The sequence below is a fragment of the Lithobates pipiens genome, unplaced genomic scaffold (assembly GCF_037356315.1).
Source record: "Lithobates pipiens isolate NorthernLeopardFrog02 unplaced genomic scaffold, aLitPip1_a1.2 Scaffold_8, whole genome shotgun sequence".
NCBI lineage: Eukaryota > Metazoa > Chordata > Amphibia > Anura > Ranidae > Lithobates > Lithobates pipiens.
Window position 1 is genome coordinate 582,021,833 of NW_027507903.1, and position 16,501 is coordinate 582,038,333.

General features: G+C 45.2%; 1 protein-coding gene across 7 annotated transcripts in view; it reads right to left on the minus strand.

The window, feature by feature from the left end:
• Positions 1-16,501, minus strand: part of DOCK6 (dedicator of cytokinesis 6) — a 245,972-nt gene that overhangs the window by 50,067 nt on the left and 179,404 nt on the right. For 6 of the 7 annotated variants that reach the window (XM_077470300.1, XM_077470296.1, XM_077470299.1 and 3 more), the window contains exons 19-23: positions 11,836-11,922; positions 10,695-10,926; positions 8,281-8,445; positions 5,628-5,806; positions 1,619-1,723 (exon numbers count right to left, since the gene is read on the minus strand). In XM_077470300.1, coding sequence (XP_077326426.1) covers positions 1,619-1,723; positions 5,628-5,806; positions 8,281-8,445; positions 10,695-10,926; positions 11,836-11,922 — 768 coding nt within the window. The remainder of the gene's footprint in view (positions 1-1,618; positions 1,724-5,627; positions 5,807-8,280; positions 8,446-10,694; positions 10,927-11,835; positions 11,923-16,501) is intronic. The other variant, XM_077470301.1, reaches the window with a different exon arrangement.

Consider the following 16,501-nt stretch of genomic DNA (forward strand, 5'->3'; position numbering starts at 1 on the left):
GGTGGCCGGAGAAGCGTTTGATGATAAATGGAAGAGAAGGTGGAAGTGGGAAACATGGAGGGGTTAGAAACAAGAAAGGCAGATGAATGACAACCATATGACATGCAGAATATACTACAAAAAAACTGAATCTTGCTTTAAAAAGGGATCCTCAGAAAAAATGAAAATCCTCTAACGCAGTGAGCTTTCTGAGTTGAGATGATTTGTGCTGGGCAGTCCTTTCTTTTCTGAATAGCCGGTTATGCACCTTAAAGTGGAACCTCAGTCATTTTCCCATCTATTAAATATTCTGCCCGTGTTGTTTTAACTTTGGGTAGTAAAACATTTTTTTTCTGCCAGTAAATACCTGTTTCTTGTCTGGTCATTCGCCTATGCTTATGGCATAATGCACAGCTCTCTCTCTCACTCTCCTGAGAATTTGCCAGGAAGGGGGGGGGGGGGGGGGGGTGAGTCATAAGAGGGCTAAGGAGAGCTGCAGAGGTGTCTGTGTAAATCCAGGAAGTGAACGGGCAGCAGCTTCAGCTGCCCACAGTAAAAATGGTTGCAGCCAGACTCAGTGGAGGGAGATTTCTGCAGCATATTTGGCAAGTACAGAACCACAGTATATATAAAATAATATGCAAAGTGGTTGGAGGGAAGCTTCAGAATGGCAAATTTGTTTATATCACAAATGATGTGAGCAGACTGCAGTTCCTCTTTAATGCAAGAAAAAAAAAAAAAAGGTGTGCAATATCAGTCTGTGCAATGCAAAGTAATGCACAGAGCATATGCATCAGTGAACCTTGGTGTAATATAGAACACAGGTTTGCTGCAGCACACTATAGCTGTGCACTGGAGTGCAACTAATTCTTTGTTTAACAAATTAAATAGATACGATTAATATGCATTACCGCACAAAACACATGGTCCATGCAGCACAGATCTGACATGATCTCCATAGTAACGAATGCAAACTTCTAAATTTTCATACACAAACATGGAGAGGCCCTAGAGACTGCTAAGCCAAGTATGAAAATGGTGTAGCTTCATCCATGTGAGCTAACCAATACAATCTTAGCAATTTTTGTTTTCCTATGTGCAGCCCATATCATAGATCAGGCTTTCTCAACCTTTTAACCCTAGAGGTACCCCAAAAATAATTTTCATGTCTCGAGGAACCCTTAAAACCAAATCAGCAGGGCTCAATAGGAACAATGCTCCTTATATTGGTGGTCAATAGGAAGAATGTCCCCCTTCAGGTGGTGCTCAGAATGCCACCCTTAAAGACAGCTAAAAAGATATTTGGTGTCATGCTGCTGGCTTTGCTAAGTGGTGCTGAACCTTGAACTCTGTAGACATCATCAAATAGGTGGTTCATCAGCCACAGCTCCAGGAACCCCTAACAACCTCTGGAGGAACCCTGGTTGAGAATGGCTGTCCTAGATGGTCACTGAACTCACTGAACACATAACTCTTGGGGACTTGGAGGTTTTGGTACAGCTGACCACGAAGACTAGAAACGTCACAATGGGTTACAGATAAAGGAGGAGATGGCTACAAAGCTACAGGTGAAACAGGTGCAGAGGGCATGCAGAGAGAGAGGCTGGCACATGCAAAACACGGTATAGGGGAGTGCCACCTGTCTGAGCTCCGTGTTGGAGCTGGGTTGGGTCCGGCGCTGCACGGATTTCGGACCGCCTGGACAGTAAGCAGAGTTCACCCAAGAATGAGAGCGATCGATTCCCTGCAGGAGAGAGAATGCCCAGGAGAATAAAGAGGACTGGCAAAGCACCCAATACAATGATCATTGGACGTGGAGAGAACAAACCCAGGACATAAATCAAGAGAAAACAAAGCTCAGCAAGTGAAAGAAGCTCAGGATATAAAGGCATATAAAATAAATTTGTACATACATGTATGCAAGTATAATTAGGTACTGCAAGGAAAACAATAAAAAAGACACATAATCTAACATTAATAACAAAGATTGGGGTTCAAATTTAGGCCAGTTCCTAAGGGGCTGAAAATCCCCTACTGGATCCTGTTGGCCCCCCTCCCGCTCGGCATTCTTCAAATGAAAAATCAAACAAGCCAGGCGGAAAATTGTTAACTGAACAGCAGCTGCATCCGATACAATAGCCCAGCAGGGGACTCATCCAAACGTGGCATATAGTGCGTCTCCATCAATATACTTTGTTTCCTTGTATCTCCTTTATACTGATCATTTTCTCCTTTACAATCTTATTTACCTTTGTAGTAAACCACAATGGCTTTATTTTCCGTTTACTCTTATTCATTTGCCTGACATATAATCTAGTTGCCCCCAAGGATGGTAAACTGCAAAAATGCCCACTGATTTTGGATTGCTGGTGACTTTCATTTTTATATTTTTTTTTAGAAAATCACAAATGTCATCAAAATTTGTCCTGAAATCTAAAACTTTTTTTTTTTGTATATTATTTATTAGTTTTTGTTCTTATATCAAACCAAAGACACTGGTGATCATTAGAACCCAAACTTTCTCCCACCACAACGTCAGACAATCCCCATTTGTTAAGGTTGCACCGATACTGTTTTTTACTGGCAAGTACGAGTACCGACACTTGTTGGGCTGCTGTTAGAAACCAAGGGGCCCCATACAGACAACCTGGCACGGGGCCCCATATACACAACCTGAAGTGGGGGCCCCATACAGGCAACCTGACACTGGGCCCCATGCAGGCAACCTGACACTGGGCCCCATGCAGGCAACCTGACACTGGGCCCCATGCAGGCAACCTGACACTGGGCCCCATGCAGGCAACCTGACACTGGGCCCCATGCAGGCAACCTGACACTGGGCCCCATGCAGGCAACCTGACACTGGGCCCCATGCAGGCAACCTGACACTGGGCCCCATGCAGGCAACCCGACACTGGGCCCCATGCAGGCAACCCGACATGGGGCCCCATACAGACAACCCGACATGGGGCCCCATACAGACAACCCGACATGGGGCCCCATACAGACAACCTGACACTGGGGGCCCCATACAGCCAATGCTCCAGCTATGAATGAACACAGTGATGATCAGTACCAATCAATCACTGTGTTTATTCAGGAAAAGAAGGGGCTGGTAAATATGACATATTTAAACAACACAACACAATATCCTGCACTCAGGAGCTAAGTCAATGTGCAAGTGGTGTAGCCAACCCTGCGGATAGAATATGGAATGTCAAAGGTCTTGCTGCCCTCCTCAGAACAATGGGTATCCTTAGAGCTGAAACATATAGAAAAATAGGGAGGGCGCACCGACCTTGTGCATTACCAAAGATTACATTTAATTAAATAGTAAAAGCAAAAGTCATGCACACAAATAAACGTTTAAAAAAGGCTTAAAATTGCTCCAAAAATTTTAAACCGTGTCTTCTAGAAACCTGGACCGGATGTTAGGAGGAACTAGATGGCATCGCAAACAGCTTACGCGTTACGAGGGAGGGCCCTCTTCATCAGAGCCACAGCGATAGCAGACTGACTTTCTCTAGATTCCCTCTATATAAAGCCACATTGACATGTCTGGGTGGACACCCATCGGAGCCTGCCACATGAGATGATGGTTTGGAGGATGCAGGAGATGCACCCTGTCATTAGTGCAGGGACATAGCCTCCTCTCTATGGGAGTATAGATATGCTTAGATGGTTGATAGCATGATTTAGCATATGGTATGGTTTGAAGGACTGACATGGTAGGTGGGGCCCATCCGGAAGGCTGTGGCAGGCTTCGGTGGGCACCCACCCAGACATGTGAATGTGGCTTTATATAGAGGGAATCTAGAGAAAGTCAGTCTGCTATCGCTGTGGCTCTGATGAAGAGGGTACTCCCTCATAACGCATAAGCTGTTTGCGATGCCATCTGGTTCCGCATAACATCCGGTGCAGGTTGCAGGTGTCTAGAAGACACGTTCCGAATTTTTGGAGCAATGTTAAGCCTTTTTTAAACATTTGTTTCTGAGTATGACTTTTGTTTTTACTATTTAAATACATTTTATCTTTGGTAATGCACAAGCTCGGTGCGCCCTCCCTGTTTTTCTAAATATGACATATTTACCGGATCCTTCCTCCACTCTCCATCTTGAAGGATCCTATTGTGTGCTGGCACCAGCAGGAAGGAGAGTAGGGAAGACTGGCAGAATTGCAGGGATGGGGAGATGACACAGGAGGGATAGGCAACAGGGGGAAATGCTGGGGCACAGAGAGGGTCATCAGTGCAATAAGGGGGGGGGGGTTCAATTACTGGAACCGATCCCCTGTATGGCTCCCTCTGCAGCAGCTAAATGCCAAAAGTAGGGGGAAGAGAAGAAGCCAGCTTTCAGCTGCTTCAGAGAGAGCCATACAGGGTTCCACACCACACCAATCACCCTCCCAACCAACATCCAAGTCATCCTGCTGCCTGGGACCCCCTGCTGGCCCGGACCCCATACAGGAGGACTGGTGGTCTCCCTTTTCCACGGCCTTGCTCGCTGATACCAAGTACAGATACCTTTGCGATTTGCGCCTATACAAAATGAATGGGCTGAAATTGCACTGCAAATAATCGCATTTGTGATTTGAATAGGAATGCCATGTGATTCCTGTCTGAATTGCATGTGGTTTCCAGATTTAGTAAATCTCCCCCACTGTGTCTCTTCTGCATGAAAGTTCCTTACCTGCCAGTACACTAAGCTGAGCATGTGCAGCTCGGCGTACAATTTCAGCAACAAGATGAGTGAACACCTGCAAATGCGCAGGAATGATATAATCTTGGCCCGGCCCAATGAAAATGGCAAAAGATTTATACCCAGAAGCCACCGGGCTGAAGATGTATGTGGCTGGCGGGGAGCTCTGGGACACCGCAGCACTGAAGAGAGGGTAAGTATAGATCTGTTTTAACTACATTAGCCACTCCCTCAGCCAAGCCCCTCATTTGTTTTCACCTGCTGGAGTAGGAAAAGTTTCTAACCAATTAAAGGAGAAGTACAGCCCAAGATCGTTTGGCTGTACCACTCCTGTGGATCACAAGTATGCAGTTCTGCACTCCTGTGACCCATTTTCAGCAGACTGAAACCCGCTGTCGGCTGACATCACAGAGCTGGTCCAGGTTTGGGCAGGATCGTGACTATATGGTCAGATCCACCCACATGCCTCAACCAGCACCCGGCTCAGCCTCTCAAGCTGCTGAGAATCTGAGCCGGCCGCTCCCACTCCCCTCTACAGCCCAGCACTCCAGTGAGCACTGGAGGGGCAGAGCAGAGAGCTGGTGACTGACAGAACTGAGCGATCAGCGGTGTTTGATTGCTGGTTTCTCAGTATTAGAGCCAGCGGGGGAACGATGATGCAGCCACCTAGGCAAGTATGTTTAAAAAACTAAAATATAAGGCTGAACAACATCTTGATGACTGCTGTTTGCAGGATACAGACTGCAAAGGTGAGGGCAAAGCTACCTTTAAATGTTAATGGTATTTCATATCACTGGAGATATAAAATGGGGAAGCTGGAACAAAGATGGCTGTCTTGTGTCTGTGGGTAGCCTTAGATTTCAGCAGACACACAAAAAACATTCAGCAAAAGACAAAGGAGCATCTCCCACAGCCTGAGAATTATGATGGCAATAAATAAGCAAAGCATACCTTCCCTCCCATGATCTTCTGCACCTCCTCATCATCCGCTGATCCCGGAGTGCTGGTCAGATCGGGGTTACTGTTACTAATGCTGCGGCAGCGGGACAGGTTGAGGCTACTTGGCCGCCCAGTGGCACGGGAGAGAGTAGCTGAATGCACAGTAGTAGAGGCTGAACTATTGGCCAGTGCTAAGACAACAACAAAAAAAAGGAAAGTAATAAGAAAGCCTGCACAGTATCAACAACCAATAAAATGTCTCCATTACTAAGCACAAGCAATCTGGAATCCTTCTACAGCACTCAACACCATAGCAGCATTATTGTTTAGCACGTCTAAATAAAAGTGATCATTTAGTTGTAGGCCAAGGCTACTGGAACAATCATCTTCTGGCTATTTTTTGTTTTTCTGTGACTTTGGTTCAGTCACAGGCTAAAGAGTCTCACTACATGTGCAGCATTCTCTATAATACAAAAATAATTTAGGTGAGTGACACCATCACTGTAACCACATGGGAAATCAGAGTGGGGAACACAGGTGCAGAGAGGTTGTAGCCAGAAGCTTCATGAGATCCCAAACAATGTGCTTCTTTAAGAGCTTATTTCCATCTGTAAGCTTAAAGTGGCGTTTCCCCCGCCCCCCCCCCCAAAAAAAAGAAAATATGATGAAAAATTCCTATATAAAAAAAAAAAAAATGTGGATTTTTTTTTTTAAACTCACCTCTAAATGCCTGTTGCTAGGGGGTCATTCGCAGTCTGCCTCCTTTAGTGCCTGGGCACCTGACGTCACTTCCCCTCGGTGCAGTCAGTCATCTGGGACATGCGACAGGTCCCAGATGACTGCGGGGCGTATCACGGCACTCGCGCCGGGTGCCCAGAGTAAGAGTGCTGGCGCCGCGGAGCGGGGAAACGAGCGGGGCTTCGTTACTCCGCTGGACCCTGGGACAGGTAAGTGTCTGATTATTAAAAGTCAGCAGCTGCAGTATTTGTAGCTGCTGACTTTTATTATTTTTTTTAAGGGGCACCCCACTTTAACCCCTTTCAGCTTCCAGTGCCTAAAAACATATTAGACTGCACTGTGCAGTGCATGACACCCATGTCTGGCTCATGGTGGTTTAAGGTGCTGTGGGAGGATTAAAGGATAAGTTCACCTTTGCAAAAAAATAATAATAATAAATGCACATTTTTGCAGGTAAAAAAATATGCATTTTTTTTTTTGCTAGGGACCTGTAAAGCATTGCACCCACGATCACCAGATTGTGGGTGTAATGGCATGGTCCTGCATACTGTCTGTGTATCTGTTTGCATGTACCTCCGATATGGCCAGGCTGTTATACTTGAGATAGGAAGCTCAATGAACTACCACAATGCTCAACAGCGCCATGGTAGTTCATTGAGAGCTACAAGCCGACAGCTGCAAATGCTGTCAGACTTTGTAGTTTTCTCATTTGCAGAACACTGTGAATGGATGACGTGGCCAGAGTGCCGCACAGCCATGTCTTTTTTAGATTGAGACAGCTAGCCAGGGGAGAAAATCCCCCACTAGCTGTCAGAACAAGTGATCAGGGGAGAGCGGGGGCTGTGTGCATATGTAACATGTTACACCCTGAATAGGGGTGTAACATGTTACAAAAGGTGAAAGATTTCAGGTTGTCACACTAGCAGTTTTTTTTAAAAGGCAAGAGGAATATGAACTCAAATGAGTCATCTAAACGCTGAGATACTGAGCAGCGTGAGCACTGAGAGAAATACTAGAGCAGTATAGTATAGTATACTCAATACTTTGATCATTCTTATTTCTCTACAGCAGAAGAAAGGATCAGGCTTTTGTGATAACGAGAGCATGAGACAGCCACAGATCACAAATGGCAAAAAAAAATAAAAACCTTCATGCTAGATATATGATACAATCCGAATGTACAACCTGCATTGACTTACCAATAACTATGCAGTGCGGGGTGTTTACTGATTGGATGCAAATAGAATATAATGTTTAAGTAAGCCCTCTTACTACATAGATGTAGGTGAATTTGAATAAGATTGTAAAATCACATTATTATGTGTGTGGCCAGCTTTAGACTGACAGATCTGTGCAATACAAGAGAGACTAGATTGGGTCATATTGCTGCACCCATCCAATTGTGATTTCCAATTCGCCTGTACTGCAGGAAGATAAAACATATAAATATTCCATGGCGTTATACTGGCTTTTTTTTAAACACATATAGCAAAAATGTTTGTTTTCAGCTAAACAGTGCTAAATATGGATGACTGCAGTGCAGTACAAAGTTCTAGCCTGTAGATGGCAGTGTTGCACCTACAGGGTTTTCAGGCTTTGTTTTTATGTTTGGCAAATACATCATATTTCATTGTCATTATGATGTCACCCATCATATTTCAGCGTCATCATGATGTCACCCATCATATTTCAGCGTCATCATGATGTCACCCATCATATTTCATCGTTATGATGTCACCCATCATATTTCATCGTCATCATGATGTCACCCATCATATTTCATCATCATCATCCATCATATTTCATTAGCTGAAATATCCTTTTAACAAAATTCCTGAAGCTAAAACATGGATAATCATTATCAGTCCCGTGAATGCCGTGACATATGGCATGTGCCATTTCAAGCAGCACCGGTGCTGACACTTACAGCTGTGCAGCTGGGCTGGCATGTCGCTGGGCAGGTGGAAGGCATAGTGGAGATAGGACGCCAGGAGGGCATTCCTACCATGCTGATCCTGAGAGGCCTCCAGGGTCCGATGGATCTGGCTTACCAGTAGAGCTACCACCTCAAAAGCTACCCGGCCCAAATTTACTGTAAGAGAAAGAAAAAATGAATTAATGGGTAATATAAGAAGATGCTGTATAGGTTAAACTAATTCTGTAAATCACCCATGCAAGGCATAAGGACAGATTCTCTTTAGTGTTGGCCTACACAGCTAATACTTATCTGACCTTCACTCTACATAGGTAAAGTGACATACCTAGTACTTCCAAGTACGGAGGAGCATGTGACCCACTATCATTGATTTCATGAGAAAGTACTGGTGCACTCTTGGGATAGAATGGCTCTAATGCAAACCCATGGGCCATTTTATGGGTACTTTGACTGCTCTTTGCATTTGGAATAGGTCTCACTGTACCCCTTTTATCCTCAACTAAACTTCTTCACCATACCATCCATCAAGAATCTCCCTTTTGACCTGTGTAATGTATGTTTTTTCATAATACCGTTCTGAACTGTTTAGTATATCGATCTTCTCTGACTGAAACATGCCTCCTATGTCGTATGTCCTATTGTTAGGAATATTTTAAGGTTATATTATGCTTGACACTTTATATATGTTGTTTGTTGACTGCCTACAGTCTATACCAAGCTTGTTTGAGATATGATTTTAAATTGTAATTTACATATTTCAATAAAACATTTGAACAAAGAAAGTACTAGTGCTAGGTGATTGGTCACTCAAATGCACAGCACTGTCAGATGGGCGCAGGAAGAGAGTCCAAGGCAAAGTATATGCAGATAGTGGAGCCGTTATTAAAGTGAACCTGTTGCTTTGCTCTGCATGGGCAGAGCTCAGGCTCCTTCTAAATAGCAGTACCATTAAAGAGACACTGTCACCTTGCCCATGTAGGGCAAAATGCCAGTGTCTGGGAAAAGACTCTGATCGACCCCCATATACTCAACTTACCAGTAATCTCTTGCTGCTACTTCTTATTTTTGCTGCCTGCAATAGAAAGGGCGGTGTTGGCAACCAGGGAAGTTGTGATGTCACTTCCTGGCCATGGCAGTGCCCAGACCTTGCAACTGGCTGCTTGACCTATGCACTGTCAGAAGGAAGGAGGTTACATTCTCTTTCCTACCTGGAAATGTTAGGTATTGGGACAATAAAGGGATGGCTGCAGAGGAGGAATGAGCAGCAAGAGATCACGGGTAAGGCAAGTATAAGTCGATGGTGGGGCGAGTGGTCTCTTTCCAGAGAAAATGCTACTGTTAGGGAAGGCTTTTCCATAGTGCAGATAAAGTTTCCAGGCACATACCTGTGTGTGCATACGCAGGTCGGCAACTGGTCGAACAGATGTGCGCACATGCCCATGCGTGCGCCTGTCGCCAAACAGCCTACTTAAACAGGGCTACAGCACTGGCTAATTGCTGTTTGGTCTACAGTGTTCTGTGTGCTTGTTCCGGATTCCTGTGCCTGACCTCTGATCTTGACCTGGCCTGCTCCTGACCACGCTTGTCAGCTACCTGCCCTAACCTTGGCTTGTTCCCGGATTCTGCCTTTGCCTCCTGCTCTTGCCTGATCTACTTCACCGTTGCTGACAAAGGCCTGTGACCTGACTATTTATCGGTCTGACGTTAATGCTTGATCTTCCTGTCTCTTACCGACACGATTTGCCTGACCCTGCATCCCGATTATCCAGTCTGCTACAAGCTCCTACTTCGCAACTACAGCCTGTCATCAGCCAAGCACTGCACCAGCCTGTTCTGCTGTGAAATCTGCCTACTATCAGCTGCTCTGGTCCCTGTCATCCTCCCAGTGAAGTGTCAGCTACTACCTATGCAGACTCATACCTCACCGTGCTCTGGTGGTTACTATTCCACTATCAGTGGACAGAGCCAGAGATGTACGAGCGGCCTTCCTCTGCATACCAGACACTAACCAGGTACGTGACAGTGATTTTGCCCTAAATGGCCACTGTGACAATGTCTCTAGAATGCAGAATGGCTAGAAACTCTTCATGGTCTTTATTGCCACTTGTATACCCATTCAGGAGGAGAAGGCACAGTAATTATTGCTAGTGGCTATAGCTGCTGGCAATAACCGCATGAAAAATCCAACAGGTTGGTTGTACCCAAGTTGATCGATCAACTTGCGTACAATCATCCCGCCCATAGTTTAAATCTTGTGTGGTCCCTGCTGAACCTACTGAGATTCGAACCGTCTACGGCTGGCTTAAGAAGCCTGCCCCATTAACCTCCATCTAAAGACTAACAGATCTCATTGAAAACCTTCTTTAAAGCAGAAAAGGGATAAGAGACAATAAAAATGGACTCACCAATCTGTCCTGCGATAACAGGGGGTCGGACGATAAGCAATATCAACTTGTCCAGCAGCTGGTGGCAAAAACATACCGCTGGACCAAGAGCAGCCAAACGTAGGTTCCCCATGCTACTCTTCAGCTCAGACTCCACATTACTTTCTGAAATGATGACGTCCTTCAGGCGGAACGGGAAGCTCTGCTCTTCCAAGACCTGGACCAGAGTGAAGAACTTGTCCAAGTAGGGATCCTACACAGGGAGAGAGGGCATCCAAATAATTACCTGTAAGCTCTAATACTTCTTAGTAAGTACTCTGCTCTTTGAGTTGACCTTTAACTAGGAAATAATAGGATAATAGGATAGGATCCCAGTAAAATACTTTTTTTGGGGTCCTTTGGGGAACACAAGAAGTACTAATACAGCTCCCCTTAGACACTAAGGGCTTGTATGCAATAGCAGCAGCGGTTTCTCTGAAAAGCAAACCATGTCGGATCACTTTTCAGAAGCTGGTTGACAGGCGGCTGGAAGAGTATATGTCACCTCCTCATTGCATGCGTTAATCCGGAAAAAGCTCACACCAGCACATGCAATACACGCAATTGCAGGGCTGCTGTGCCGTGGCCCCATTCACTTGATTGGATCACGTTTGGTGGCAGTACTGCCTGCCAAATACGACTGGGTAGATAATGTTTGCCACAGCAGCACTCCACTAGACAATGTGTTAGACTAAGAGACACTCTGACTCTCCAAGATGTTCTTTTCGTACCCAATCATATTACTGACTTAAGAATGAACTAGTTGCAAAATGTTCTTCTGGCTTTTTCTTTTAGTACCACTTACTTTGCCAGCTTTTAATTGCCCTGTCCCAATTTTTTTGAGACTTGTTGCTGCCATGAATTTCAAAAATACCTATATGATTGCTTATCTTTTCTTAGTAGTAATGCTGGCTTATGACTGATATATGCACCACCACTAGAGGGGGACCCTAACCCTCTGTATATACAATGCTATCATTAAAATACTGCAGAAGCATGTAATAAAGTGAAAATTACACAAATGACCCAAAAGGTAGGTATATTCCTGAAGATACACATTGATCTTGCTTTAAAACCATCCTAGGACATGGCAGTTATAAAGAGTTCTACATTTATACCGGACCTGTGTGTGCACCGAGGAAGAGGCCACTAAGTCCACCACGAAAACAGGTTTGTGATTGTCCACCCACTTCATCCCCGGGAGCTGGACCTGTTGACAAGTGCATACATACAAACGGGATCAATACATGAAAAACAATCAATGCTTCCAGTAACATATCATTATATAGACTGACAATATACTTCCCAAAGTTCCACCAGCTCGGAAGCTTAACTGTTAGGTACACGCATCTGAAATAAAAACTCCAGACTTGGCTCTATTATACATACCGGTACATATGCTGGTGCAGCTTGGACCAATGTAACTATGTATATACCATACCTGGCCGTTGCCTCTAGAAAAGTGGAAGTCACTGAAGTAGACACCACTCCTCCAGTGATTTCCGTTTGCTTCCAGGTCCCCTGTTGAGCCACTGCCCTGCTGCATTCTAAAACAGGTCATCTGTCGCTCGACGTGGGCACCAGTCAAAGAATTCTTTGTATTTTCTGAATTAATGCAAAGCATTCTCTGATTGGACAAGGGGACTACATGGGCTTTACCAAAAAAAAAAAAAAATTGGTACTCATTTTGGTACATAATTATGTGCCCCAGGACAAAGTAATTTATGACAAAACATGTAGGGCGGAGCAGCGTGCTGACGTCACCATCTTTCTCGTGCCCCAAAGGACAGGTTTTGGTTTGGTGCCGGCCGACAAACTAAACTTAAGGTGCTTTTACATACTTACTGCTGTGAGTGTTCTAATTTTATTAGTCAATAAACTCACCAAAGATTTTAAGCTTTGTGGAGCCCTTGGTCTCCTTTTGGTGCCCAACTCCTACCCAACTCACTGAGTGACATCAGAAGTGTAGAGAAGCCCTGAGACGAAGAAAGGCCCCAGCAGGGTCTTAAGCCACAGGCGTAAACTGGCCTCCTATAATAAAGGGTCTACAGAAGCCGGTAAGCAGTTTCTACAGCTGGTGGTGGATTCACTGCGTTTTTTGGTGATGGATACTGCCATCAAAGTGATTGATACATTATCACATTGTTAGTTTATTCCATGTGGATTCACCTATGGACTTCACATTTATTATTTAGCGCAATTCTTATTTATTTCTCTATTTACTGTTTGTGATTGTGTTACACAAAAGAAATGCTGCTTACAGTTTATTGATTTTTTTTTTTAGGGATAGATGGTTTTTAGCGCAGTTTTTATATATTTATACATAATTATGTGTGTTTACAGGCGTACGGCGGTGAGCGTAAACTCATTATACTGTGTAGATTATTTTATTGTTGCCACTGGAATACATTTATGATGCTCTTAAAATACTGATCTAAATGCCTAATGTGCATGGGCTGTGAGCGGCCCCCCCTTCCCCAAGGCACCCCCCATGTTGAGGGCATGCGGCCTGGTACGGCTCAGGAGGCAGGGGCGCTTGCTCGCCCCCCCCCCTTTCCTGGCCGGCCGGGTAGCGTGCTTGGACAAGGGTCTGATGTGGACCTGGGGGGGACCCTTACGCCGATTTTTTCGGCGTTGGGGTTCCCCTTTAAGTCCATACCAGGTGGCGGGGCCAGCGACGATTCCTTCGCGGGCCCCGCCTACCTGGAGACGTGCTCAAAATGAGCGGACTTTTCTCCGTGCGGGAAAAGTCAGTTCATTTCAAAAGTACGGCAGACTGGCATACGCATGGCCGGATTGTCCGCCGAAATGCAAGTCCGGCGGGAAGATTGGAGTGCAAAACTACTTTCTAAGTCCGCCGTACTTTTGCGTAAAAAAAGTCCGCCGGAGGCTACACACGGGGGGGATTGTCCGGCGGACTTGAGTTTGCCGGACTTTTCCACCCGATTGTTTGACCGTGTGTACGCGACATAAGTTTTAAAGGTTTTTTCCTGTTTTTTTTTCTTATACTCCAAGAAATAGGGTGGGGGCAAGGCTTATCTATTATTTTTTTCTTCATCTTTTTTTTTTTTTGTTTATATGATAATTTGATTGTATTGCTTTAATGTTGTTTTTTTTATTGTTGGTATATAAAAATAAAAAGAATCTGATTTAAAAATAAAATAAACTGAAGCATCGCAAACACAGTTTTCTCTGCTGATCAATGACAGATTTACCAGCTCCTTCCTCCACTCTCCATCCTGACAGATCCGGGACAGGGGGGGTGGGAGGAGAACAGAGGGGATCCGGAGGATGACTGGAGGAGTTCCAGGGAAGCACAGAGGGGAGGACACAGGAGACAGTCAGGGGTGAACGATGCGGTGGTGGGGGGGAGTTGCAAGCACTGATCTCCCTGGGGGGCTGTCAGCTGCTTTATTGAAATCTATACAGGGAAATTGGCGCTTGTATCTCCCCCCACCGCCGCATCGATCACCCCTGACTGCCCAGTTTGCCATGTGCACAAAAGGGCCTTGTCCCACCACTGTCTACATCTAATACAATAAGAGCATTTTGTATGTTCAAAGTGTTACTAAACCCAGTAACAGTGCCCACAGCTTATAAATCTTCTTTATACATTAAAATACTGGCACTATATACCTTTTTGGATGATCTTTCTATCATGGTTACATGATAAACCGCACAGTTTCTCCAGTGCTGAGAGTTCAGGTAGAAGGAGATTTCCACTGCAGCCTGTATACATGCCCACATGTGTGATGCCAATATCATGTGACCTGGCTAGCTCTGGGAACAAGTCAATGTTCTCTCCAGCATAAAAGACACAACTGAACAATTGCAGGTCAGCTACCTGCCTGCGTTAGCTGGCCTTCCCCAGATAGACAGTGCAGGATAGAGGGATCTATGCATACATTTCATAGGATGGACTTGTGTCTTTTTTCAACCTCACCTACTATGTAATATACAGGATAAAACAGCCTTTTTACACAATGCAGAGGATTAACACCTTAACCACTTTCAGACCGGACCATTTTGCTGGCTTAAGACCAGACCACTTTTTACGATTCGGCACTGCGTCGCTTTAACTGACAATTGCGCGGTCGTGCGACATGGCTCCCAAACAAAATTGACGTCCTTATTTTCCCCACATAACAGAGCTTTCTTTTGGTGGTATTTGATCACCCCTGCGTTTTTTATTTTTTTGCGCTATAAACAAAAATAGAGCGACAATTTTGAAAAAAAAAAAACGCATTATTTTTTACTTTTTGTTATAAAAAATATCCCCCAAAAATATATTTAGAAAAAACATTTTTTTTCCTCAGTTTGGGCCGATACGTATTCTTCTACAAAAAAAAAAAGCAATAAGCGATTATTGATTTGTAAATGCTATAAATTTTGCGCAAACCAAACAATTGTGACTGCGACATTATGGCGGACACATCAGACATTTTTGACACATTTTTGGGACCATTATCATTTATACAGCAATCACTGCTATACAAATGCACTGATTCCTGTGTAAATGACACTGGCAGTGAAGGGGTTAACCAGGCGGTGGCAGTGTAGGGGTTAAGTGTTCCTAGGGGCGTGTTACTAACTGTGGGGGGCTGGGCTTTGTGTTAGTGAACACTGATCTCTGCTCCAATGACACGGAGCAGAGATCAGTGTCACTTGTTGCTAAGCAGAACGGGGAGATGCTGTTTACAACGGCATCTCTCCGTTCAGCCTCCCCGTGAGACAATCACGGGTATCCCCGTGGCGATCGAGTCCATAGGACCGGCGGCCGGACTCACGGGGGTCCCGACCGACACGCGAGCGCGCTGCCGGCGGCGCGCACATGATGGCAGTGCGGCATATATAAATGGACATACCTGTACGCCAATATGCCTGCCCATGCCATTCTGCCGACGTACATCGGCGTGCGCCAGTCGGGAAGTGGTTAAGTTCCACCGTGAGTATAACAAGCATGCTATGCTGCATATACAGACTGATTTTACTGCTGTGGGTTTAGTAACACTTTAAAAGATGTGAAAACATGAACTTCTCATCATGATCTGTAAAGACAAACACTGCAATAGTAACTAAAAGCGGTGTTCCAGCGGGGGGGGGGGGGGGGGGGGGGGGAGTGGCTGCTGACTTTTAATAAGGACACTTACCTTTCCAGGGCACCCGCGATGTCGGCCGCCCCGAGGCCGACCCATCCCTCGGCTCTCGGGTCCCAGCGCCGCCATCCACACTAAGGGAAACAGGCAGTGGAGCATTGCGGCTTCACTGCCCATTTCCTACTGCGCATGCGTGAGTCGCTGGGCGCTTGTGAATTGGATGCGCTGTGTTAGAAACACAAAGAGAAACAGTTCCCAGAACACAGCGCGCTCCATTACCCAGAAGACAAAGCGAGGAGGAGAGAAGACCGAAGATCACCGCCGCAGAGTAGGAAGAGGCAGATTAGGAAAACTGCCTAGCAACAGGGGTTTCTGGTAAGGTAAAAACATTTTTTTTTACGAATATTAATGTCGTTTTATTTTTTGTATGGTGGCGCTCCACTTTGAATACAAAATGCTGGCCCTTTAAGCAGAGATGTACGGAGTCCCTTAAAGCGGACATCTGGAATTTCAGATGAGAATTGACTTCTCAGTCTCTGCAACCTAATAATTACTAGAGCCATAACGGCGCAATTAAACTAGGACTGCAAGCGAGAGGACGATCTGCCGGAGGACAAAGTCTGCCCAATAAATCAGATATACAAAGAATTTCCAACATCCGATAAATGGAACAGTTTGCTCTAGGGAGCACTT